Source organism: Dendropsophus ebraccatus, chromosome 9 (genome assembly GCF_027789765.1).
Source record: "Dendropsophus ebraccatus isolate aDenEbr1 chromosome 9, aDenEbr1.pat, whole genome shotgun sequence".
NCBI classification, from domain to species: domain Eukaryota; kingdom Metazoa; phylum Chordata; class Amphibia; order Anura; family Hylidae; genus Dendropsophus; species Dendropsophus ebraccatus.
The window spans coordinates 99,153,759-99,180,142 of NC_091462.1; the positions used below are offsets into that span (position 1 = coordinate 99,153,759).

The 26,384-nt window shown below is 43.3% G+C and overlaps 2 protein-coding genes across 3 annotated transcripts; one reads left to right on the top strand and one right to left on the bottom strand.

Annotated features, from left to right (window-relative positions):
- Positions 1 to 258: 258 nt before the first annotated feature.
- Positions 259 to 9,271, top strand: BRICD5 (BRICHOS domain containing 5). Of its 2 annotated transcripts, none has more exons than XM_069984017.1 (6): positions 259 to 441; positions 2,630 to 2,770; positions 5,300 to 5,449; positions 7,275 to 7,382; positions 7,592 to 7,745; positions 8,789 to 9,271. In XM_069984017.1, the coding sequence occupies exons 1-6, from the start codon at positions 418 to 420 to the stop codon at positions 8,878 to 8,880; spliced, it is 669 nt and encodes a 222-aa protein (XP_069840118.1). In that variant the 5' UTR covers positions 259 to 417; the 3' UTR covers positions 8,881 to 9,271. The 2 variants fall into 2 exon arrangements, with proteins under 2 accessions (XP_069840118.1, XP_069840119.1); XM_069984018.1 differs by having other exon boundaries at positions 5,312 to 5,449.
- Positions 9,250 to 24,575, bottom strand: MLST8 (MTOR associated protein, LST8 homolog). The gene is made up of 9 exons (XM_069984016.1): positions 24,467 to 24,575; positions 23,777 to 23,913; positions 21,828 to 21,879; positions 20,426 to 20,588; positions 17,436 to 17,511; positions 14,265 to 14,417; positions 12,354 to 12,478; positions 12,079 to 12,242; positions 9,250 to 10,934 (listed from the first exon to the last, which is right to left on the bottom strand). Exons 2-9 carry the CDS (start codon positions 23,906 to 23,908, stop codon positions 10,816 to 10,818), a joined length of 984 nt encoding a protein of 327 aa, XP_069840117.1. The 5' UTR covers positions 23,909 to 23,913; positions 24,467 to 24,575; the 3' UTR covers positions 9,250 to 10,815.
- Positions 24,576 to 26,384: the final 1,809 nt, after the last annotated feature.

Here is a 26,384-nt window from a genome sequence, read left to right on the forward strand (position 1 = left end):
GTTCCTTGAAGTTCGGTTTCTTTTCTTCAGTCCGCGGTTTCCCGCACACTATGTCTTTTGTGACTCGTTGAGAGCCAGGAATGTGTGCACTTGGCGTCCTCTCCATCCTGCCACTGATAAAGTCCTTTTTTTAACTTTTCACCCCCTTAGTACAAAGCCCAGGTTTGTGTTTCCATCTCACTGGTTCCAGTTCCAGGAGGGCTCATTCTTTTCCCGTCTTCCAGTTTCTCATCACAGCCCTGTCATTGTTACATTCCTGCCTCTCGAGTTTCTCAGGTGGAGCCTGGCTGAGAAGGTGGCTCTGGAGGTGCTAGCTGCCTGGGTGCTGATGGACGCGCCCTTTACCCTGTGCTGTCCCTGGACCATGCACAATCTTCCCATTGCGAGGACTCGCAGAGATTGGGACTGCAGCACAGTATGGAGGGGAGTGGAGACTCAACGGTAAGAGAGGCACTATCTATATAGGCTGGACACCTTGCAAAGTGTAGGCAGTCATTTGACCTTATATTTTTATTATTAGACCTTTATTTGTTGGAATATTGTATTATTATAATCATAGCTAGTATTGCTGTCTTTGGTAGAAGGTCTCTTATTGACCAGTTGCCTGCTGGTTTTAGAGAATATTTTTGGTGTTTTCCGTTACGAATTTCCTATCATTATTGATGAACTATTGGAAACCTGCCACTAATATTTATTATTGTAGATATATACCATATATATTTCCATAGAATATCAACCCTTCTGTGTACTAACGTAAACATGATCAAAATTTTTGGACAACCCAATGCAATAATTGATGGAGAACTTGGTGGTGTGTATTGGGGACTAGAATATAGCAATGGGTGATCCCAATGAAACGTATTGATTGCCAGTATTTTCTGACATGATGGGTGAGTATCTGACTTAGTGACGTACCAAGGGTCTTATGGGAGGGAAGGTTTGCTCGGCTTTTATGTCAATGAGACATCCTGTCCCCTTAGTTCATGTATCATTTAAAACAAATGCTTAACTTTTGTTTCCATGATGTAAAGGGGGTTTTCTAACTTTTGAAGTCCAGTGGATAGGCTATAACAAGCTGATTGTCGGGGATCCGACTCCTGAGACCCCCTCCGAATCAGGGAAGAGGGGACAAAATGTGCAACCAAAAGAATGGAGCACACCACCATGTGGGTGGCCAGTACTATATTCACTCTCCCTGGGGCTTCTAACCATTGCCCAATTTTGTGAATTGGGAATACCCCAAGTTTAAAGATTATTATTCATCTGGAAGGCTGGATAGATTGTCTTAGCCGATGCAGCTGATATATTGTCGACTGATGCACTTAATTAAGGAATTCTCATAGTGTATCTGATGATATTAGTTATAGTGAATGGAGCAGCTGTCAAGCATGTGCACTGCTGCTCCGTTCATTATCAATGGGGCTGACGTTCATAGCCAAGTACAGCACTCTATTATCTGTAATAGACCCATAGCAAGTGAACAGAGGGGCAGCACATAGGCTCCATTCCATTTACTTATTACTTAACTTATGGAAAGGTGGTAACTTTTTGGGATAACACTTTTATCTACATGATAAGAGTATAACAAGCTGATCAGCAGAGGGGCCGGACTGCTGGGAACCCCTCTAATCATGTGAAGAGAGAAAATACATCCCTAAATAAATGGTTCCACCACACGACATGCATGGCCACTGCTTCATTCATTCTCTTTGGGGCTTTCGAGCATTTATAAGTTTGCGAGTTGCAAATCCCCTTTAAGTTTAAAGAAGTTATCCCAACATTATAAGTTATCTGGATCAGTGATAGGTATCTGATCAGTGAGGGTCCGATAGGGTCTCATGTTCAACGGGTGAATGGGTGCTGTTGCATTTACATTCAATGGGAATGACGGCACTTGCCTTTCTTCAGAGTGACTGCGTGCATGCTCAACAGCCCCCACCTCATTCACTTAGAGAAGAGGGATCCCTATTCTCATAATAAGAGGGGAAGTCTTGCTGGTCAGACCCCGATCAATCATACTTATCACCTATCCCGTGGATAGGTCATAATTTATAATGTTGAGATAACCTCCTTAGCACTTTGCTTATAAATTTCTTAAAGGGGTTATCTAGGCTTAGAAAAACAAACTGCACCTCTCATGTTTTGTAGCTCAGTTCCATTAAAGTAAATGAAGCTGAATTGTAATATCACACAACCTGAGGAAAGGGTTAGTGCTGTTTTTTCAAGAAAGTAGCTGTGTTTTTTCTAATCCTAGATAACCCCCTTACTACAACTTCATAGTGTTATAGTGCACAGTTATATGATAAAACCCTGTCCGTCAGCAGTGTCCACCAGAGGGAGCTTATGAGCTCAAATTTCAGTGTATAACCTGTATGTGGTAAGTCCCTCAGAGGTTTATCGGGGTAAAACCAGTGCAGAGAAAAAGTGAAGTCCATAACCACAAGGTATAATTTTCCAAAGAACCACTGGAGAATGAGAACTGGAATCTAACTGGCTGCTATAGGCAACTGCATGCTTGGCCTGGGAGTTGCTGGAGTTGTACTTTCTTGGTATCAGAAAGATGTCTCCTGAAGAATATGGCAAGGATGACCATTACTAAGAACACTAATCCCAATCTAATTTCCTGCAGCCTCCCACCGAGCGAGGACCTCGAGGAAGATCGAAAGCTGCTACTAGGATATTCTGGGGCTTCCTGGCGGTTGCGCTGCTCTTCTCCATCGTGGGGATAAGTGTGGTTGGAGTTTTAGGATGGAAGGATAATAAAACAAAGGTATAGACTGGTACAAGTGCTACATTATGTTTCGGAAGAACAAATGTATCTACAAAGCTATGGTTGCTGTTTTAGACATGTAACAATAGGGATGGTCCGAACCCGCTGAGGTTCGGGTTCGGCTGAACCCGAATGCTCGGCATCGGATTCCCGCTGTCTGCCCGCTCCGTGCAGCGGGCGGATACAGCGGGAGGACCGCCTGGAAAACTGGGATACAGCCTATGGCTATGGCTGTATCCCAGTTTTCCAGGCGTTCCTCCCGCTGGATCCGCCCGCTGCACGGAGCAGGCAGACAGCGGTAATCATTGCGGAGGGTTTAGGTTCGTATGAACCCCGTCCGAACCAGGTTCTCTGCTCTGCAAATTACCATACAAGACATTCGGTTGGCAGCCTAAACCACAATCCACATACATGGTGGCCATCCTGTAAAGAGACTCCTGATGGAAGGTTCCATTGCTGCTTCATGGGCTGAGATACAAGCGAGCGGTACAGTACTGTATGAATCGCTGCTTGCTCAAGGCTAAAGTGCCCATGAATATAGAGAGTGTATGCATTGCTGCCATTGCCAAAGCCTTGCTGTTTCCTGCATGACATAAACAGAAAGGGGCAGAAGGAAGAAGGTGCTGAAGTGACCTACAACACTTCCTGTTGTGCATAAAAATCCACTAAAAAACCCCATATATATGTATGTTACAAATCTAGGTTTATTTAAAAAAAAATAATATTTCTTTATAACAAGCTGACTAGGGAGGGGCCCAGATGACCATAAACCTGTGAAGACCAATTGTCTGGTGAATAAGCTGTACTAGGAACACTGTTCCCGATACTGTAATTGGCCCATGTGAAAAAGGTCCAGCCATAGGCCAATGAACCAATCACCGGAACCGATAATCATCTGCACCCAGTTCTCATGCCTAAAAGGGCCCCTACAGCTCTCAGACAACAGCTATTCCTCCTGCCTCACTATACATGTGCACACTTGGCTCAGCTGACTGTACTTGTGTTCTCCACAGAATTACATTCAACATGCCCAATCCAGACTACCATAGGTATAAGATGATCCTGGTTCTGCTGATATATTTATAGACACCTTATGTCTGCATTACATATAGCGATAGATATATTTACACATTAGGTAATTAGTACAATGTAATGGTGTCTTATCTGACAGATCTTTGAAGACAAAGCCAGGAACAAACTATAAACAGGGAACAGGTCATAAAGGAAATACTGAGATTTCTCCTCTTTTCAGATCCATCCCTGGCTTTGGCTTCAAAAATCTGTCAGGTAAATCTCTCTGTGTAAAGGCACCCTTAGGTCACTCCACCCAAAAACTACCACTGCAGTTTTTCTGCCAAAGCCAGTGGATTCACGTGGGATGGAAAATATAAATAGGGAGGACATGTACTTCTCTTTCCTATTGGATCCACTTCCGGTGGGTTAAACGGGTTATCCAGCGCTACAAAAACATGGCCATTTTCTTCCAGAAACATCATGACTCTTGTCTCCAGTTCAGGTGCGGTTTGCAATTAAGCTCCATTCACTTCAATGGAACCGAGTTACAAAACCCCACCCAAACTGGAAACAAGAGTGGTGCTGTCTCTGGAAGAAAGTGGCCATTTTTTTGTGTAGAGCTGGATAACCCCTTTAATTTTTCAAAAAACTGCCTTCTGTAAACCAGAACAGCATGAGGTCACGTATAAATATAGAAGGGGTAGGCGAGGTCTTATCAGTAGCACAAAAGGGATCAGGTCAGTAAAATTCTACATCATATTGGATAATGCATTTACCTTATGTATAGATGATTTATATCTATTATATTTTATAGCTGGTGGCCATGAAACAATAGACAATAACAATAAACAGACACCACCAAATACATAAGACTTGTATAAAAGAAAATTAGCGGCACTCACCACCTTGTAGCAGTTCCATTCTTCCTTTATTGAAAAAACGAAAACATTATCATCGCAGGTGAGATGCCAGTGCTTAAACTGTGAGATGCCAAACTGTGTTGAAGCGTCGGAAGGGGCGTAAAACAGCTGTAACAGGCAACACAGTTTGGCTAAGCACTGGCGTCTCACCTGCGATGATAATGTTTTAGTTTTTTCAATAAAGGAGCGATGGAACTGCTACAAGGTGGTGAGTGCTGCTAATTTTCTTTTATAAGATATTACAAACTGAGAGACTATATACTAGTAGCTGAGCACCCCACATAGCTTAATACCTATTCCATCTGCCTGCAAGGATCCATACCTTATGAGCTGTAAAATAGAGCGCGCTCCATGGGAAGGTACTTCTGCTGTGCCAGTACTGTTTCTAATTACTGTAAATACATAAGACTGGTTGGATATGCTATATCAGCGGAGGGGTAGGGATAAGTGGCGTCCCCTCATGCCGCTTATCTAGGTGGTAAAGAAAGGACCTGATAGGTTATATAAGCTGCAATACTAGATACTCCCTGCAAGCCTAATGTTCTAGGAGACCATGAACTTTATATTGTGAAATCCTTAAGGCCTTTATTTTCAGCCTCTGTTACAGGTTGTCCGGCTGACCTACAAGAACCTGCAGGGATCCTCAGTAAACCAGTCGGCCATCACAGACAAGCGGAGGAATACAGTCACCTACCGAGTGACCTCCAGAAACCAGACCTCCGTGGTGTTATTCGACAGCAAACATGTAAGCTAATCTGAGCGCTTCTGCCCCTTCATTATAGCGACTAGCGGAGGTCTCAGTCACCGACCACAACTTCTGACGCCTCTCTATAACACGGAAAAAGTTTTATGAAATAATCAAAAAAAGGATCTCGTTATTCCTATAAATGTCATAGTGCACTGGATTAGGGACAGAGAAACGGTCCATTTTTTCCCATTGGTTTTTGCAGCCATTTTTAGCTTTTTTTTTCGACACAGCAAAAGCTATACCCCAGAAATGGTTATTTTAATTTGAGCCACAATTTGGGAAAGTTGTAGCCAAAACACAAGATATGCCACTTAATTTTGTACAGCCATGAAATGTGTAAAAATGGTTGTTTTACCATTAAAGAGGGAGTGTCGTAATGTGATTGCAAGCAGTTTTACATACTTTTTTTTTCCTTTAACGTTTTCTATGTTTAAATCAATGTTACATATGGCCACTAGGTGTCTCCCGCCACTGTGCATGTGTACAGCAGCTGCGTGTTTACATTTAGTACCAGAGAATCCTTGGGGTGCTCACATTGTACGGTCAGTTCTCCTGTCACACAGCACCAAAACCTCTGTAACCACACAGTGGTTGACTGAATTGTTGCATAACAAAGAGCATTGTCTTCTGGTAAGCTGCAGAGCTGATAATATAATTGGCAAAAGTTAATAATATAATTAGCCTTAATTGTCCTCAGCTGATATACAAGCTGCATGATGGACAGGTGTCTTTCCTTGTGTGAGCGCACAAAGAACTAAGACTTCCTTCGTTTGCTCTCTTTAACCCCTAAACGACCTAGGATGTACCTGTACGCCCTGGCTGCCTGTCACCAGACGATCCTGGGTGTAGAGAAGGGGAGGAAGAAAAAACGAAAGCGCAAAAATGAAAATTGGCGCAGTTTACTGGGTCATTTTGGGTTTGGTCCTCAAAGGATAAAAGGAGAAGTCTGACGAAAATTATTAAAGTATTGTATTTCCCCCCAAAAGTTATATAAATCTCCAAAATACACTTATTACGGGAAATGCTTATAAAGTGCTTTTTTCCCTGCACTTACTACTGCATCAAGGCTTCACTTCCTGGATAACATGGTGATGTCACTTCCTGGATAAACATGGTGATGTCACTTCCTGGATAACATGGTGATGTCACTTCCTGGATAAACATGGTGATGTCACTTCCTGGATAAACATGGTGATGTCATGACCCGACTCCCAGAGCTGTGCGGGCTGTGGCTGCTGGAGAGGATGATGGCAGAGGGATGCTCAGTGTCCCTCCAGTGCCCTGTGTCCCTCAGTGTCCCCCTTCCATCATCCTCTCCATCAGCCACAGCCCGCACAGCTCTGGGAGTCGGGTCGTGGCATCACCGTGTTATTCAGGAAGTGACATCACCGTGTTATCCAGGAAGTGACATCACAGTGTTATCCAGGAAGTGAAGCCTTGATGCAGTAGTAAGTGCAGGGAAAAAAAGCACTTTATGTGTATTTCCCGTAATAAGTGTATATTGGTGATTTGTATAACTTTTGAGGAGCAATATAATACTTTTAAAAAATTTTGCTGGATGTCTCCTTAAAACATAGGAAAAAACAAAAACAAAACAAGACTATTGCAAAACTTCTTGGGATCACAACTCTTTGATTTCTTTAAAAAGAAAAATTCATGGCAGAGAACTTACCATCTAAGTGTGATTGGTGGTGGTCCGGCTGTTCGGACTCTCCCTAATCCTGAAACTGAAGGGATCTCCAATCACATTTATTATATGCCATATATGCCTTAGCATGTTAGCGTACATCTACTCTATTACCCTTCCATATACTTCCTACAGGGGCTGGTTTGCTATAGGGCTGCTGGAGAGAAATCCTGTTTCCTTCGCCGCATGGAGATGAGAGATATGGAAAACATACAGTCTTTCCTGAACATGTCTGTAGCCAAGGTCAGATATTACATCATGTTCGCCCTTCTCATATATGTATTTATTCACATTACACTGATTTTCTGAATCCATTTACAAGCCATGTATCTCTCTATAGTGAATGTCCGGCCATCATGCTATACTGAGCCCGTTTATTACATAGGTGCTTTCACCCTCCAGCTACTGTATTCTACTTGCTTCTATTATGTCTGTTTGCTATGTTACAACAGGATGGCATCCTCTTCCTGCAGAACAACAGGACACGCTACTATCGCGAGTTCCTCGGTGTAATAGGAGGTCGAAAAGTCAATCATGAACTTGTAGGAGAACCTGTACAGATGCTGTGTGACCAGCTGCCTATATACTGGGTAAAAAAGAGTGAAGGTGAGTTGGCTATAAATGGGAATTTTTTTTTTTTTTTTTAATGAGAAGTAATGACATGGTCAGGTCTGGGTGTTAAGACAAAGCACATATGCTCTCCCTGGTCTGTCCTTGTGGCAGGAAATGGATATCCATAGTAAGTCTATGAGACCACTGCCTGTGGAAGGAAGCAGATACTGGGAGAGAAGGGTTCAGCCATGTGCTTCTCCCTGACAGTTTTACCCCAGACCTTATCCGTTCAAAACTTTTGACATGTCTATAGGATGGGGGTGCACAACCTTCGACCTTCCAGCTGTTGCAAAACTGCAATTCCTATCATGTCAGGACAGCCTTCGGCTTTTCAGGAACAATGGGAATTACAGTTTTGGAACAGCTGGAGGGCCAATAGGTATATAAGAGTTACACTTTAAGGATGGGTTCAGACTACGGAATCTGCACAGATAAATTTCGGCGGATTCCGTCGCTTGCGGCCACGCGCCTCTCCACCCGTGCCATAGACATCATTATATGCATGGGCAGATTCCGCATTCCGCCAAAAGAATTGACATGTCATGCGGAATCGGCTCGCCCATAGAATGGTGTCTATGGAGCCGACGGAAAGGCGGTGGGATCCAACGGAATTTATCCGTGCGGATTCCGTAATGTGACCTTACCCTAAGGGGGCATACCTGAAAAGTGCAAGTCCAATAGACAATACCTGCACATCTTTCCTAAACCAATTATATATGTTGGATTCTGTCTCTACCCATCATGTACACCTACAAAACTCTGAATGACAAGTAGAATAGGACTCATGGGGGAAAGGCGTCAGGTTGCCAACTATCCCTATGGAGCAACTTATACAATTGCCTTGAGTCATCGCATACACTCTCTCTCTCTCTCATATATATATATATATATATATATATATATATATATATATATATATATATATATATATATATATATATATATATATATATATAGAGCACATACCTATGTATCTAAAAAGTGACCTCCCCCTCTCTGCACCCTGTACATAAAATATTCTTCTCTGGTTGCTGCAGGCCCAACAAGACGCCTCATCTATCTCTGCATCGACATCTGCTTCCCTAACAACATCTGTGTGTCCGTCTGCTTCTACTACCTGCCTGACTAGGCTGAGCATCCGCCGACAGATTCCTCCCAGCGCCGCCCGGACAATCCCTCCAAAGCAAATTTTGCACAAAGTGTGGGAGGAGTTAATTTAGGATTGATTGGTACGGTTCCTTGTTAACCCTTTTGTGACAGCTGGACTGTGCAGTGTATCATACGTCTTTCGCAAAGAAAAAAAAATACCATCTGTCTTCAGTAACGCCAGCCCGTGCATCGTTTTGCTGACAACAGGGACAACTGATCAACAGCAATAGGGGACTGAATACCAGATACACGTTGCCTAAACAGTTTACGGATATAGTGTAACCCCTACGTCCAGTTCTAGCCACAGTCTAGACTGGCACTGGGAACGAGTATACACAAAGATGCCAGATTCCTGTATGTATAATCCACTTTATGATGTATTAAATATACTTTTGAGTATGGGACTCCATTGATTTAGCATTTTAATAAAAAAACCATAGACAGAACCTCCATGTACAATGTCTGGTAGAAAAAAGAAATCTGGAGTCTAAGGCTAGGCTTACACCTGCATTTGTCTCATTCATGAACTGGAGGCCGCCCTAGGGCTGCCAGGAAAACATGGGCATGAGCATAGGTTGTATCCATGTTTTCCTGGCAGCCTTAAAGAGGATGTCCCTTAGAATGAACGGAGCCGCGTCATACAGGGGGGGGGGGGGGGAATTCCCTCCCACTGGGGCGGGCCGGCCTTCAGTGCTTGAGCACCGGCCGGTTCCCGTGCATAGAACGGCGCCGTGCACAGGAACGGGGCCTCGTCCGAAAAACGGACCGCGGCATCGGCTTCCCCGTGCCGGTGCCGTTTGATAGGTGGGTTCAGGTTAAAGAGGATGCACCAGGTGGTACATCCTCTTTAAGGTGGCATCCAATTTCTGCAGCCACCAGTAATCAAGTGCCGAGCATTCCAGCTGCCAAACTTTAACATTCTGACAGATTAGCTCAACACTAGAACTGACCCGTCCATACTAAATGAATCGATAAGCCCAAACTGATGCTAACCGACTGCAAAATTATCAGGTTTTTTTTTTAATGGCCCATTTGCATTTTGGCTTAAAAAACTGACTTTTGACCATCCATTTGCTTATCAGTATATATCCCTTTCTGGCTTCTCTCTAATTCTGTGCACGCTCAGTGACAAACAAAACTGATAAACTGTTAAACCGGCAAATGGAATTGAACAGAAACACCTTTAGTTTAGATCAGTCATCATTGAATGTCCAAGGAGCAGAACAAAGCACTTACTGGGGTTTAGAGTATTCCATAATCAAAATCAACAAAACATCGGCCATTAATAATTTCCTTCTGTGTGTATGAAGCAAGTTCTATGAAGCCAAGAGGTTCAGGTTCTGTGTCATATCCATTTTTAGTATAAAGACCCTAATACACAAAGAGATTATCTGCCATATCACATAGATATCTCCCTGTGTAACACAGCCAGCGATCAGCTGATGAACAAGCAAACACTCGGCTGACTGCTGCCGCCACGCTTATTACACAGAGTCTCGTACTGCAGAGCGTAGTTGTACAAATCATGCTCTTCCGGCACGTTGAAAGACCACAATCAGCCGACGTTGTGCATGATCATTGCCTTTCAACATGCGCTATTGTACTAACTGATTATCGGCCTGAACGGGCGGTATTCGGCCAAGTAAGGTCGATAATCGCTTTGTGTAATAGGGACTTTAGACAGTAGTCTAATACGGCCTAAAAGCCGGGTGACTATCCTGATGTAAGAACTCTGTGCCTGGGGTGGTAGTTTTACCTGTGATAACAGAGATTTCATGAGGAGCCGTTTCCTTATCTGCCGCATGAAACAGCGTGGGAGAAAAGTTTTTTTTAGACCATTGTCCTACATAATCTGCAGCTGACAGGTAATGTCTTTTTAATAAGTAATCCTACAGATGTCTGCAGCCAGTCCATGTTACCCCAGGACACTGTCGTTGAATGCTAAGCAGACCACTGCCTTCTGGTGACCACTGTACTCCCTCTTGATCTCTCCAGTCTCCACACACCACAGCCGGGCCAGGTTATCAGATGAAGCTGGAGGAGAGAGGAAGAGGAGGTTAATCATTGTACATATACCCTTTACCTTTCTCGGCCACACAAACCCCTGTTTACACAGGAAAAAGTGCAGCTGATAAAGATAAATCTTGAGCAGGCTCAAAAGATGCGCTCAGCCAATAATCAGGCATTTGTTTGGTCTTTTTCTGACCGCTGTATCTTTTACATGGGCCGTTTATCAGCTGCAGGAGTGTTTCTAGCAATGTTTCTACACGGCCCATGTAAAAGGACCTACTTTTACTGTAGGAACGAAGTGAAGTATTCTTCTCATCTGGCTGCGGGCTTTGAAGTCTGCCACGCTCCCTGCCGCTCCTCCCCAGGTGCTGGGAAAAGATGGATTCAGTCCTGGGAAATTTTTCCCAGCTCCCGAGGGCTGGATCCATCTTTTCCCAGCACCCAGGAAATGAGAAGAATACAGATAGGAACGAAGCGCTTCATTCCTACTGTAGATTTGCTCATCTCTAATTACCTGTAATAACTGCACCTGTTTGAACTCATTAACTTTATAAAAAACACCTGTCCACACACACTCAAATCACACTGAGCTGTCTAAGGACACCAGGGACAAAATCGTAGACCTGTACATGGCTGGGATGGGCTACAGGACAATAGGCAAACAGTTTATTAGAAAATGGAAGAAACACATGCAAGATCTCGCCTCGCAGGGTAAGGATGATTCTGAAAAAGGTCAGGAACTACACAGGAGAAACCGGTCAATGCCCAGAAGAAAGTTGGGACCACAGTCTCAAAGATTACTGTTTGTAAGGATCCTTTTACACACACAGATTTATTTCACAGATTATTGAAGCCAAAGCCAGGAACAGACTTAACAGGGAACAGGTCATAAAGGAAAGACTGAGATTTTTCCTTCTTCAAATCCATTCCTGGCTTTGGCTTCAATAATCTCTCAGATAATCTATACTGTCGTGGATTAAAATCCTACTGAGACCTTCTCCTCCTCACAGGAGCTCTACGGTCCATGGACAGTATATTGCGGATGTGTGAGGATGCCTCTTTAGTCAAATGAAGCTGGCAGGTTCATGTATATAGGGATATTTCTGTAGCCTCCCATCTTATTCACTCACTATGCCATGTACATATATAAGAAAGACCATATTATTACCTGTCACTATGTACTGTGAATCCCCAGAAAAGGCGCAGTCCCACATCCATCCCCGGGACGTCTCTCCAGGGTTATTGCTCTTAATACTTAGTTCTGTCATCAGAGAGAAGTTGGAGGTCCTCCATATCTTACAGGTCTGGTCAGCTGAACATGTGGCTAGAAGTCTGGAGAAGAAAAGGGGACAATGTAAAATACACTTCTATAGTTATTACTATACATGAAGCATTTCCACTTCCATACTGTGCTGCTATGTGATGAGAGGAGGGCACACTCACGTGGAATCTGGGCTGAATTTACACCGGAGAGCGTAGCGCTTGTGTGAAGGGATTTTTGTTTTGGGGATGAGCTGTGTGAGATCTTCTCCAAGGCCTCCTGTCAGGTTCCAGACAAAGCAATTTCCCTAAGATTAAGTATATAGGAGATAAGACAATGGCAGCTCTAAACGCTCCTCGTCAAAATTCACCGGCTACATTATATGAAGAAGAAGACAGATGACCCATAGAGTACACATCTAAGGTCCTAAGTTAAGGGATTGTCGTACTAAGGCAGCGGTGGGGAACCTTTGCCCCCCCCCCCAACCGTTGTAAAACTACCATCCCAATGATGCCAAAGATTTAGATGTCCACCAGGCATGATTGGAGTTGTAGTTTTGCAACAGATGAAGGGTTGAAAGTTCCCTACCCCTGCACTAAAGGCTTATAAACCCCCAGGATCCCCCTCTAGAAGCCAGAATGGAAGAGGAGGAGAGACATATGAAGACAGGACTGCAAACTCAACACAGCTCAGGTCAAACCCCTTTATCCTGCAGCTTCTTGACAGTTCCTTACACAGACAGTGGGGGCAGCAGCGAGCACTCTGTCTGGTCATACAGAAGGACACACAGGATTTCATTGTACTAGAAGGCTGTCATTTTTAAAGTAAAGATAAATGACAGATCTATACAAGGGTATTTAAGGGTCTTCTACACAAGCTGATTATTGGCCAGGAGCGTTGCTAGAAACACACCTGTGGCCATTAATCCCATGTAAAACTGAAAGCAATCAGCCGAGGAGCTGGAGTGGGAGCCTGATACTCGATAACGATAAAGGGGAACTGACAGCATGAATATGTATACTTACTATCAGCGCTGCTTGTGATCTGGCATCCAGCTCTCCGGTCTTCGGCTGTGGCTGCTGTATCTTTGGGTCACCACCTCCTCCAGAATTAATGACATCTAGAGGCGGCGGCGGCCTGAAGATACATCCGGGGGATTGGAGAGCCAGGTGCCGGATCATAAGCAGTGCAGATGGTAAGTATACACTCCTGGAAAAAATGATAAAATTTGACCATTTCTATTTTTTTCATTTTTTACATTCATCCCTCGGTACAGGGCAGACCATTGACCTCAGGTGCATTACTGTTTAGTGAGCTCCACTACCCCCCCCCCCCCTTTTCACTACCAAGTATACACTTCTACTTGTGATCTGGAAAATGACAGCACGGAGCTATACATATCTGTGCTGTCAGTTTCCAGGGCTGCACAAACAATACAAGGATCGCTCAATTTGTCGTACCATGTAAAGGCACTGCAAATGAGCACTGATCTCGCTGATTGGTGCTCGTTTGTGTCCACCCATGGCCGAAAAATCGTTAAGTGTAAAAGGACCCTTACTGAGACACACTGACTGCCATTTTTCTTTTTTACCACCTTTAACTGGCTTCAGGACCATACAGTTTAGGCCTTAGAGCGTCTTCAGTCTTCCTTCTTGGACGCTCGGCAGTGTCAGCAGCTCCTCGGTGCCAACATCAACCTGAATAATCTTAGGTAAATATACACTGGCATGGGAAAAAAGGATCAGGAACGTTCCTTTATTATTACACAGTGTGCAGCTATTACATTTAAAGGGCAACTCCAGCAAAAAAAATTAAAAATTTCAAATTAACTGATGATAGAAAGTGACAGAGATTTGCAATTTACTTCTATTAAAAAAATCTCAAGTCTTCCAGTACTTATCAGCTGCTGTATGTCATAGGCAAAGGACATAGATATGTAGGATATTCAGCAGATGATAAGTACTGGAAGACTGGAGATTTTTTTAATAGAAGTAAAGTACAAATCTCTTACACTTTCTGACCCCAGTTGATTTGAAGGAACAAAATTTTCCCTGGAGTTGCCCTTTAACTGAAGTACAGCGGCGGATACTCACAGAGCTGTTGACGGCGGCCATGTAGCTGGCATCTGGATCTATGTGTACAGAATTGACGGACGCATCGGCCTCGGGGATAAGCTGCTCATTCTGATCGGTTTTCAGGTCCCATATGTGAATGGCTCCGCTCTGGTCGCCTACTATGAGCTCAGCCTGAGGAGAGAATTTCATACCCAATGAATGGCTATCAAACATCCGGCTTAAGCTTATGAATGAAGAACTCTTATGAAGCTTCACTGTGTCTGTGTAATAGAGACTCTCCTTAGTTAAAGGATTTGCTATCTGTACTTCCTCGGCATGGCCGCTTGCTGAGGAATTTTCGTATATTACAATATATTTATATTTCACAATTTTTTATATATTTTACATAGATCGCTCCTCCACTGCATGCTTCTTACAATTTCTTATTTATCCTATACATTCCTCTTCCAGACCTATTAGAGGGGCACTCTGGAAAAAAAATAAAGTACTGGAAGCATTCCAGTACTTATGAGCTGCTGTATGTCCTGCAGGAAGTGGTGTATTCTTTCCAGTCTGACACAGCGATCTCTGCTGCCACCTCTGTCCATGACAGGAACTGTCCAGAGCAGGAGAGGTTTTCTATGGGGATTTTCTATTACTTTGGACAGTTCCTGTCATGGACAGAGGTGGCAGCAGAGAGCACTGTGTTAGACTGGAGAGAATGCACCACTTCCTGCAAGGCATACAGCAGCTGGCAAGTGCTGGAAGAAGATTTTTACATAGAAGTAATTTACAAATCTGTATACCATTTTGACAGCTGATGTTTTCTAGGTAAATAGGTTGTACTGTATCCTAAGTGGCATTGCGGATAGGAGTTTTTATACATTATACCTTGGAAAAGGAATACATGGGGTCACATCTTTTTCGTCACTATGTACTGTTTGGTTTTCCCAATTTAATTACGGACACAATATTGTGTGACATTTAGTGACATTTAATGGTAGATAGTTCAGATATACTGACACCTCAGGCTTTCCAAACTTGGGTGTAGCCTTGCAGTTTAAATATAGGCTATATTCACACAGGGAGGTGTGCATAGTGCATTGTTCACATGAATAGGTTTGCACTCAGGCAGTGGTGCCTGCTTTTTTTTCTATTGTTAGCCAGTCCTTAGGATAGGCCACATAGCACTATATTTTGCAGTGGTTGTGCCTGGTACTGCAGCTTACTACAGCTCAATACTATTCAAGCAAATGGGAATGGGTTGGAATGGCAGGCGAAACCAGTAGCAGATGTACAGCACTGTGTCTAGAAGAGGCCCTGTAAGCTAATGGGTGCAAGAGCTTAGAGGGAGACCCTCACTGATCTGATGTTATACTATAAGCTATACTGTATTATCATACTTTTATATGACCAAGCATCATTCAAAAATGCTGATACTCTGCCCTAACTGATGCCAGATTGTTGGATACACGTCACACCAACGCCAGATTACTGGATACACGGCACAATGATGCAGGATTAAGGGAAGGTGACTACGTACATTATTTACTGTAGATTTCTAAAATCTACCAACCAACCAAAACAAAAAAACAAACAAACACTATCTTGTAAATAGGACACACTTTCCCTTTAAATGGTCTGGTCACAAGACGTCCTTCATGTGTAAGATAAGTTCCCAGCCGCTGGGGGCTCGGAGAAAGTATTACATTTTTGTTCTGTTCAGACACAAAAGAGCTTTGTATGAGGGGAAGTCTCCCAAATAACAAGGTGGCATTGTGTCTATGGGCTTATCTACCATGTAAAACCCAGCTGCTGGCACACACCTGACCTAAACCAGAGGACAACATACCTCCCGAAACAACAACTATCACAGCGCTGCAAAAACATTATGTGCACGTGTCGAAAGAAAGGGGAACTCTGATCTGTACAGAGAGACCGCAATCCCAACCGAACACATAGGAAAGGCTTAGTCATCCGGAGGATAAAATAACAGTGTAAGCTGCACCTGAGACTCTACAAAAGTTTCAAGGAGTTTTTGAAGAGTTTAGCAACTTTCTACCAGACTTTAGTGGAATGTATGGTGACCGGCATTTCTTATGCTGATCTACAGTAAAAGTGCAGGGTGAGCAACATCTATGATGAGGTGTGAGCCGGAACACTTTGAAATCAACACCAGCTACTAGTAAAAGACAAGTTAGACCATAGGCCACCCCCTAAGCCTCATCTACTATTTCAATAATGACAAGAGCGGGAAAAAAGGTGGTTATGCATTTGCTTTTGGACATTTGTAGCATAAACCCTAACTAGCATAAAGATTAAAGGGAATCTTTCCCTAGGTTTATTCCACCTTAAGAGAGGGCAGCAAAAACTAGTGATATAAATGCTGAACAGATCGGTGGATCACTTACATCATTCTGTTTAGAAGTTCTCCTAATATGCAGGAGAAAAGGATTCTTGCCACACCCCTTCCCCCAGCTACTGATTGACAGGTGACTGCCTATACAAAGCATGGATAGATAACTGCCAATCAGCAGCTGGTGAGCGGAGTTTTCTGCTTCTTATGAATATCTAGGACTACTGGGCTCATGCACATAATGGAGAGGACTACTTATTGTCCATGTTATTGAGGAGGATATCTCCGCATCAGCTGCACAGAACAATGTAAGTGATAAATCTAATCAGGTAAATTGCGTTCAGCTTCTCTGTGACCATCCTACCCTTAGATAGAACAGCATAGATCTACTGAAAGAGTCTCTTTAAACTCTTAATAGCACGGAAACGACGCCGAGGATAAAAGTAAGAAACGTATCTTTATCCTCAGTACCCTATGCGCTATAGTGACATAGCAGCAGGTTAGAGTTTTCTAACCTGCTGATAGTCCTTTAAAGGAAAAGTCTCACAAAAATAAATCGCTTATAGGCAGAAGGATGTGCCAGGATGTCTGGAGAATGAGATATCCAAGGTTGTCCTAGAACAGTGAGAGTGACGCTATGGGGGCACAGTGATGGGTAAGTATACATTGTTTATTATGTTCCTGTAAGCCCATGCCTGCTGGTGATTTTTGATTTTCGCAGGACTTCTCCTTCAAAGAGTACCGGTCGTTAGTTATTCAAGGTGTATGGAGACCTGTAAATAATACATAGGTAATAAAGATTCTAACGATTATTATGTGTGAATACGCAACATGGCTTATTGAAGCGCCATTACCTGGTTGGGGTGGAGAAATACACAATTGATCGGTGCATTTACTTGGAAGATTCGCTGACACTGTAGATTCCTTGACCTGTGGGGAAAAAAATGACAGAACCCAATGGAGTTAAAGAAAATGGTTAAAGGCGTTTTCTTCAACACCATTTTTTTTTGCATTGTTAGGGCATATGGGCAGTACAGAAGATGTCCAAAGTTAAAGTGTCACCTAAATTTTCTTTTGCCGATTAGAGTAAGAAACTAAAACTTGTTCTTTTATTCTAATCTGTTTCTATTTTCTGACTAATTTTTTTATTTCACTTTTTATAAATTGTTATGGGGGCTGCCATCTTGTCTGGCTGTTTTTAACAGCATTTAGTGACATGCTTTACAGCAAGACTAATGGACATAGACGACAATATATAGAGTCTGTCCCCTTGGGATGGGTATGAAACATTACTTAGCACGCTCTGTGACCTTTGAAAAGGTCATTCCACAGGGAGCTGCTATTGTCTTGTACTGATGTTATCTCTCTACAGGTGTCACATGTAGTTGCAATGCTATACAGATCACTTTACAGCAGCCTTCTCTTATCACAACAGACACAACAGGAAGTCTCAGCTTAGTTTTTGCCCCAGTGGCAGGGCTCCAGATGGCGACCAAAATGGTCGCCAATGCGACTAACATCTTGCAAATGGCGCCCAGATTTATTAATCTGGACGCCATTTGCGACTGGCCCCGGCGGCGGCTGTCTCTTTAAGGACTTCCGCCTTCCGCACGCTGCACAGAAGCACGTGGCGCCTCTGCGGCCGTCCGTCCAATGAATGACGGACGTGCTGGATGACGTGTGCGGGGACAAGCTTCTCCAGTGACGTCATCCAGCACGTCCGTCATTCATTGGACGGACGGCCGCAGAGGCGCCACACTCCTCCAGCGCCTCTCACCAGCACCGCCTCCTGAATCCTGCCTGCCCAGCCGACCAGATAACCTGAACGTATGTGTTGCCGTCACCAACTTGTGGGTTTACATAACTACAGCTCCCATTAAGCCCTAGCAGTCTTCAAGAGCCTTGCGGGAGCTGTAATGGAGGACCGATGACCCTGCTTTCCGGTAGCTCAGTGAAGCATAACCCATGTAGATTGTATCCACATGCCACTCATGACCCTGGAAAAGCTGGGTGAAGTTAGCAAGGAGCCTGTGTAGGTTATCTGTCGTTCAGGGCTCTAGGAAAGCTGGATGACAGCCCTTGTGGGAGCTGTAATGGAGGACGTAGGGCCCTATTAAACGGGACAATTATCGTGCAAATTATCGTTATATTGTTCGAATTTAAGCGATCATCATTTTGTGTAAATGCAGCAACAATCAGACGACCAATAAGAAATCATTCATCGTTCTTTTGGTGCTGACGGCAAAATCATTGTTAAACTTCACTGTAAGAGTCATATGCGATGAAGCGATTTTTAACGATTGCAAATGAGACGGTGAACGATTTCAGGTTAACGATAAATGATCTTGTTTGCCATTGTTTAAAAAAAATCACTTTGTCTAATATGTCCCTTACTGGTGTTCATCCAGCTTTCCAAGCGTTCAGAGCAGCTTATCCCAATGTGATGTGTCTACCTGCATGTAGAGCTGCCATTCAGGACTCCCGGAAAGCTGTGGGGACATGTAGAGCAGTGAACCCACTATCATCAGTGTCTGTATATATAGACTGCACAGTACCACTTCCCTCAGTGTCTGTATATATAGACTGCACAGTACCACTTCCCTCAGTGTCTGTATATAGACTGCACAGTACCACTTCCCTCAGTGTCTGTATATATAGACTGCACAGTACCACTTCCCTCAGTGTCTGTATGTATATTCACTGCACAGTACCACTTCCCTCAGTGTGTGTGTATGTATACACTGCACAGTACCACTTCCCTCAGTGTCTGTATATATAGACTGCACAGTACCACTTCCCTCAGTGTCTGTATATATAGACTGCACAGTACCACTTCCCTCAGTGTCTGTATATATTGACTGCACAGTACCACTTCCCTCAGTGTCTGTATGTATATTCACTGCACAGTACCACTTCCCTCAGTGTGTGTGTATGTATACACTGCAAGTTGCAAGTTTCCATGTTGAACATTTTCAAACTAAGAAAAGAAAGGATCTAAAGGAGGAGGAGGCTGCCGCGGCCTCTGCACACAGTAAGTCCCATTTAACATAACATTAATTTTACATGTTTTAAAATGTTGGCGACCAAATATTCTATTTGGCGCCTAAATTTTTCAGGTTAGGAGCCAATGGCTCCTAGGTAAATTTTTTAGTCTGGAGCCCTGAGTGGTGAGAATGAAAACTACAAGATATCAGGATTATTTTATAATATAGATAGTAAAATGGAAAAAAAAAATGTTTAAACATAAAAACATTGTTTAAACAATAAGTCATTTTTTGATGACACATTCCCTTTCAGGAACTTCCTTTACAGGGGGTTTCTGCAGACAATTCCTGCTTGTTTGAAGAATCCCTTAACAAAAAAATAAAAACACTGATTACAAAGCGACCCCCAGAGATCAGCTGTGATCACAGAGAAACCCGGCAATACATGTGTAAATTCCCTGCAGCGCCACCAGGAAGCAAATGAAGTATTACACCAAGCACATCACTAGGTTGTCTGTATAATGCAAAACAGGAGAGGTCCTCCAGGGTGAGAGATGCTCTTTGTAACCTGGCTCCATTCTGAGAAGAGGATGAGGAGAGCTGGAAGATGGAAAACCCCCTTTAATAGCCGTTTTGCAAGAACAGTTCATGCTGTGGTGGGCCTGGGGTAATGTCCCATAGACAACTATTAGAGAATCTGGATGATCAGCTGCTCATTATCCATCAACCACTCATTAAGGAATTGTCTTTTATTACATTTATTGCTCTTAATATAATCCAATATTTGCCCAAAAGCACAAATCTCCAGATGATCTGTCATGTCCAAAGCAAGAAAAAAAAATCCTCTTGAGACTTCATACCTTAGATCCCATATCCTGGCCATACAATCTTCTCCACCTGTATACATCCAGCGCCCGTCCTCGTGGAAGCCCACTGAGGTGATGTTCTTGCTGACGCCATCATAGTTTATAACAGGATTAGGGTTGTTGGAGTTCAGATCATACATGCGGATGTGCTGATATCCTAAGAACAAAAAACAGTCAGAGGCAGCTTAGGGAACTAGAAAAAAAGTAGATCCCTGGATGAAGCCTAACGTGAATAGTGTAGAACAAAAGGTATGTCATGAAGAGGTTTTACGGGATGCCCATCGATTAGCTCCTTTGTTGCAGTGCAGAGCAGCTAAAGCAAAGAAGTGAGAGCTTGCACCATCACACTTTGATGGTTTACTTTTGGCATAGGACACCAATGTTAAAGGGGTTATCCAGCACTACAAAAAACATGGCCACTTTTCCTCCTACTGTTGTCTCCTGTTCAGGTGTGATTTGCAAATAAAGTGACTGTACCACCAGGCCCAGGCTGAAGCACTGGAGACGGGCCGACCCACCCTTAGTGGGAGGAAAGCCTAGCCCCTCTATGGTAGGGTTCCATTGATTCTAATGGAGTCACGTCATGGAGGGGCTGGAGTTTCTTCCTACTAAGGGTGGGTCGGCCCGCCTCCAGTGCTTCAGCCTGGGCCTGGTGGTACAGTCACTTTAAGCTCCATTTACTTCAATGGAACGGAGTTTCAAAACCCCACCCAATCTGGAGACAACAGTAGGGGAAAAGTGGCCATGTTTTTGTAGCGCTGGATAACCCCGTTAAATTGGTGTGGAAGTTGAGACTTTAACACGGTCTCATCCTTTGTTAAGGCAAATTTCTACACGAACAGACACCGCGCCGACGCGGTGCCACTGTCCTTCTCTTTCAAACACTGCCCAGTTCCCGTGCACATCGCCGGTCTATTCCCAAGCTCCAGCCCGGCATGAAGCACTGACGGAAACCTCCTCCCCCCATGACACGGCTCCATTAGAATCAATGGAGATCATCACACTGGGGGCCGACACTGTGCGTGGGAAACGGGCGGTGGTGCAAAAAGAGGACTGCAGCAACGGCATGCAAAAAAAAAAAAAAAAAAAAGTGATGTTCCTAGTGGTACATTCGTTTTAAACTATTACATAGCGAGAACTATGTACATAAAGCACATGTAAGCGCACATAATAGTGCAGTGACACCACCTTTAGCCAACTACATCTTACAGCGGACAGCCCATTCTGACCACTGACTAATAATAAGCAGACACATAGTGGAAAATTACAATCATAAAATAGAAACAGATGAGAAAAGGAACATTTTAGTATCTGTACTTCAGTTTTAAAAAATCTAGGTAATAACTTTTAACATGTCATTTGTTTTTATATGAGAAAGTATAAGAGAGTGGCTCACCTGCAGCTGCAATCATGCTTCGATCTGGGGTCACTTCCAGTGCATTCACTTGCTAAAACAATGAGTTAAAGGTGTATTCCAGATTCTGAAAATTGTATTCAAATAAAACCCAAAGACATATAACGTTATCGATAATAGTACTGGCTTCAGCATGTTTTTAGCAGGAAGTTGTGTAGTTCCTCCATTTCCAAAGAGGTATTGTCTCCAGCTTTTCCCTTTCCCCTAAGACAGAGCAGCCCCTCTAAGCTATATCACCATCTCTCTCTCAAATACACTTACACTACAACACATCTTTTTTTTGGACATGTAGGTAACAATGAAGTATGTAAGAGTGAATTTACACAGAAAGATTATAACTAGAGATGAGCGAAACCGGGTTCGGGTTGATCCGAACCTGAACGTTCGGCATTTGATTAGCGGGGGCTGCTGAACTTGGATAAAGCTCTAAGGTTGTCTGGAAAACATGGATACAGCCAATGACTATATCCATGTTTTCCACATAGCCCTAGGGCTTTATCCAAGTTCAGCAGCCACCACTAATCAAATGCCGAAAGTTCGGGTTCGGCTCGACTCGAGCATGCTCCAGGTTCACTCATCTCTAATTATAACAGATTACCTGCCAAAGATTTGAAGCCAAAGCCAGAAAGACTATAAACAGAGATCAGGTCATAAAGGAAAGCCTGAGATTTCTCCTCTCTTTAAACCCATTTCTGACTTTGGCTTCAAATATTTGGCAGATAATCTGTCAGATAATCTTTCTGTGTAAATGGACCCTTAGGGCCCTATTCCACCGGACGATTATCGTTCAGATTGTCGTTAAATCGTTCGAATCTAAACGATAATTGTTCGGTTGAAATGCAGTTAACGATTAACGACCGAATGAGAAATCGTTGATCGCTTTATAAGACCTGGACCTATTTTTATCGTTGCTCGCTCGCAAAACGTTCGCATTAAATAAGACATCGTTCAATCGTTCGCAATAGATATGAACGCAATAGCGAATAAATAGCAAAGAAAAAACAATTGCAATTACGATCATAAGTAACGATTATCGTTCCATGGAAATGAGTGAACGTTCTCAGGTCTTTCACAATAGCGGTCGTTTGAGTTTGTTAATCATTAACGATTATGCAAACGATAATCGTCCGGTGGAATAGGGCCCTTAGTGTGAGCTGCATTGTTTTGAGGCAGAGGAGCAAACAGATAATGGATGCAACATGTGCTGCATAGAGCAATGTTCTGAAGCAGGAGTGCTGTGGGAGGGGAGTAGGCAGGGTGTGGTAAAGATATGCATTTTGGGAAATAAATAGTTAATGGATAAAATACCGACAAAATAAATGGATTAGTGGTGAATTCAAAATTGGGACAGAAAGGTAAGCAATGCTATCTGCGGCTTTTTATTTATTTATTTATTTTTTTTTTTACTAGCCCTTTAAAAGATAACAAACACACAGCAGGATACCTTTTCGAAACTCCCATTGCTCTGCCATCTGCTTCTATATACTCCTTTCCTGCCAGAAGCTCCATAGACTGCATTGTAAGTATATATATATATAATTATAAAAGTCCCTTAGTACATATGTATAATACACTGCAACCTATGAAGCTTCCAGCAGGTCCATACAACATACGCTTTAGAAGAGGACGGCAGAGCAAAGGAAGTTTTGAAAAGGTAACCTGCCGCACGTTTGAAATGGTAGGTACCCTTTAAGGAGTGCAATATTCTACATAAAAGCACTAAGAGGGTCACATCTAACATCGACTACAAGTGTCACCTACAAACACTGGAGGGTTAGCTTATAGCCTGGATTATCCAACAGTCACAAGGAAGTATATAAACACTTAAAGAACTACTATTATACCATACAGAGATACCACTGTTGGCTCACTAAAAGAACTATATGTTATAATGTTTTCCCTCCCTCTGGTAAAATAAAAGTAAAGGATACAGAGTCCTGGTGCTGGACGGTCCGCGTGCAGATTCCGCTATGGGCTTGCCAGAAGCGCACTGTGTGATCGTATCCGGCCGTGGCAAGGATGACTGGATCGCTGCCCACCGTGCCTTGGGATGAGTTCATCATGTTTCCTGAAAACAAAAGAAAGAAGTACATATAATATATAAATGGGGTTAACCTGAAATAAAAGTACTATAACTTGTTGTTTATAGTGCCATCATTTATAATAGTAATATGGAGGTCGGTTGTACCCTGGGTGTGACCCTCCAGGAATGGCGCAGTACAAGCACTTCATTCACTTGGGGGGCAATGGACCTCTGCTCTCAGGCTCTATAGGCAAACTCCACCAATCATCTGGCTATACACTATCCTGTGGACAGAACCTTGGGATAAACCTTTTAAGGTCATGTTCACATGATGCAGCTTTTCTGCATTGGATGTATGTATCAGTTCTGTTCACATTCAGGGACTGTAACCCCCCACCCCACCTACTTCTCACAGCTGAATTAGCAGCAGCCATCACAGCAGCAATGTAAACAACTCCAGGGTACACCCTAGCTGAAGAACTATAGGTCCCAGCAGGTCGCACCAAGCTAGTAGCTCGCTATCTCTACCCTCCTGCACAGCTACACAGCAGCCAGGCTTCTTATGCCCGGAATAACACAGATATATCCACATTCTCACCTCCTTTAATTCTAGTCTTCCTGGCCTGCAGTGCACTGCTGCACAGAGCGATGACGTCAGGCGGACGTGTCTGGCGTAAAGCGCTTTCCAAAATGTCCTCAACTACGGAGCCATTTTTACGAAGTCCATTGCAGGAAGGTTGGAAGTGACTCAGGGAAAATGGCCGCCGCTCGTCTAAACAGTGACGCGCTGGAACTTTTTCTCTAGTGTATGCGGCGGCTGTTGCCTGGCAACGAGTTAATTAGCCTGTAAAGAATAGGGAGGAGAATATAGAGGGTTGTAATGGGATTCAGGGTGTATTCTATTAAGTAAATACCTATTATATCTATAATTCATACTTTTATTAGTTTATGGTTTCTGTTTCTCTTAATGATCAATAAATATTTTAACTCCTTAGTACCAAGATATATTTGTTTTTTTTTCTTCCTCGCGTTCTGATCACAGTAACTTTATTGTAGTTTTTTGTACTTTTTTTTTTTTTAGTTGAATGGCACCCTAGATAGTCTATAGCGAAACTACAGTGCAATTACAGTGATACCCAGTATATATAGTTTTTGTTTTGTTTTGTCATTTTTACAAAATAGAAAAAAAAGTGTTTCGTTGCTATATTCTGGTCGTATAACTTTTACAGTTTGTTTGTTTTTGTCCAGAACATTTTTTTTATTTAAAAGGTGGCAAAACTGGGTTAATTTTAATTTTTATTATGGCCTTTTTGGTGCTAATTTACTACATAGGCTGGAAGGGCTACAATCATGGCAGGATGGAGGGTTTTGGAAGGCCTCTGACTGCCATGACAACTGCTTGCCCCCCCCGGAAAAAAAAAATTGTAGGGGGGTTGGGGGACAGGAGGAAGAGGGTGTTCAGATCTCAAAATTGGTCAGCAAACAGCATCTACCTAGATGTCATTGTTGCCCATTAAATATGGCATCTAGATGGTTAAATGGCTGGGATCAGAGTTAACTCAGACCCTAGCAGGCGGCATCTGCCACATATGCAGCGTACTCAGCTTTATATATCGCCTGCACACATCCAGCGTACATGTACCCCCAGGGAAGTACTTTAAAATGGCTGTGCCCCATAGGGAACTTTTAATTCCCCCTTCCGATTGACCACTGAGCCGTCAAGTGTAGTCATAACTGCAAATGCTGGTCAGTAGTACTTGCTGTTAAAGGAACATTTGCAGAACCCAGGAGGCCCGCACGGCTATGGCTGCTACAGTGGAGTTATGCCCCTGTGTACCCCTAATGTCATTAGGCTCACAATCAGTGGGGGTCCCATTGTTCGGACGCCAGCGGATTATAATAGCTGTCAGCTGAAGTCCCTCCCGATCCCCATATACACATGCATGCTCAGCTCAGCCAAGTATGCATGTATTCTGAAGAGTGGAAAAGGTTGCTGCCCTAGGGTGGGTTCATACTGAGGAATTCTTGCGGATAATGTCACATGTCACTTCTTTCGGCGGATAGCGGAATACGCCGGCCCATAGAATGGTGTCTATGGAGCCGGCGGAAAGGCGCACGGCCGTGCGTGCGGACATACTGCGGAATTCGGCGGACATTGTCCGCGAGAATTCTGTAGTATGCACCCACCCTTATTCCTCTAGTGGTGGTTTATTTTACTAAGAACAAGGGGATTGGTCATGTTGAAATTCAACCATTCTGTACTGGTGGAAAGAGTTGGGAGGTTGCCATATACATAGCAGGTGAAGCTGACTTTATTGTGTACCTTACACATTGAGGGCCTTTCACAGTGGCCGATTATCGAGCAATAAATCATTATAATGTTTGAATTTAAGCGATACTCTGCTGATGTAAAACGCGGCAATGATCAAATGGCGAGCAAGAAATCGCTCATATGCTGTTGATCTTTTGAGCTGACCCTAAAATCATTGCTAATCGTTCACAAGTCTTTCGGTGTA

Excerpts from the sequence above, each read along its gene's own strand:
- MLST8 (XM_069984016.1), bottom strand. The coding sequence starts at position 23,908 with ATGATGAACTCATCCCAAGGCACGGTGGGCAGCGATCCAGTCATCCTT. Across the intron at positions 21,880-23,776 it reads CCGTCCAGCACCAGGACTCT|CAAGTGAATGCACTGGAAGT; the intron begins GTATCCTTTACT and ends TCATTGTTTTAG. Across the intron at positions 10,935-12,078 it reads TTCACAGTACATAGTGACAG|CTTCATCTGATAACCTGGCC; the intron begins GTAATAATATGG and ends TCTCTCCTCCAG.
- BRICD5 (XM_069984017.1), top strand. The coding sequence starts at position 418 with ATGGAGGGGAGTGGAGACTCAACG. Across the intron at positions 442-2,629 it reads AGGGGAGTGGAGACTCAACG|CCTCCCACCGAGCGAGGACC; the intron begins GTAAGAGAGGCA and ends AATTTCCTGCAG. Across the intron at positions 7,383-7,591 it reads TGAACATGTCTGTAGCCAAG|GATGGCATCCTCTTCCTGCA; the intron begins GTCAGATATTAC and ends ATGTTACAACAG.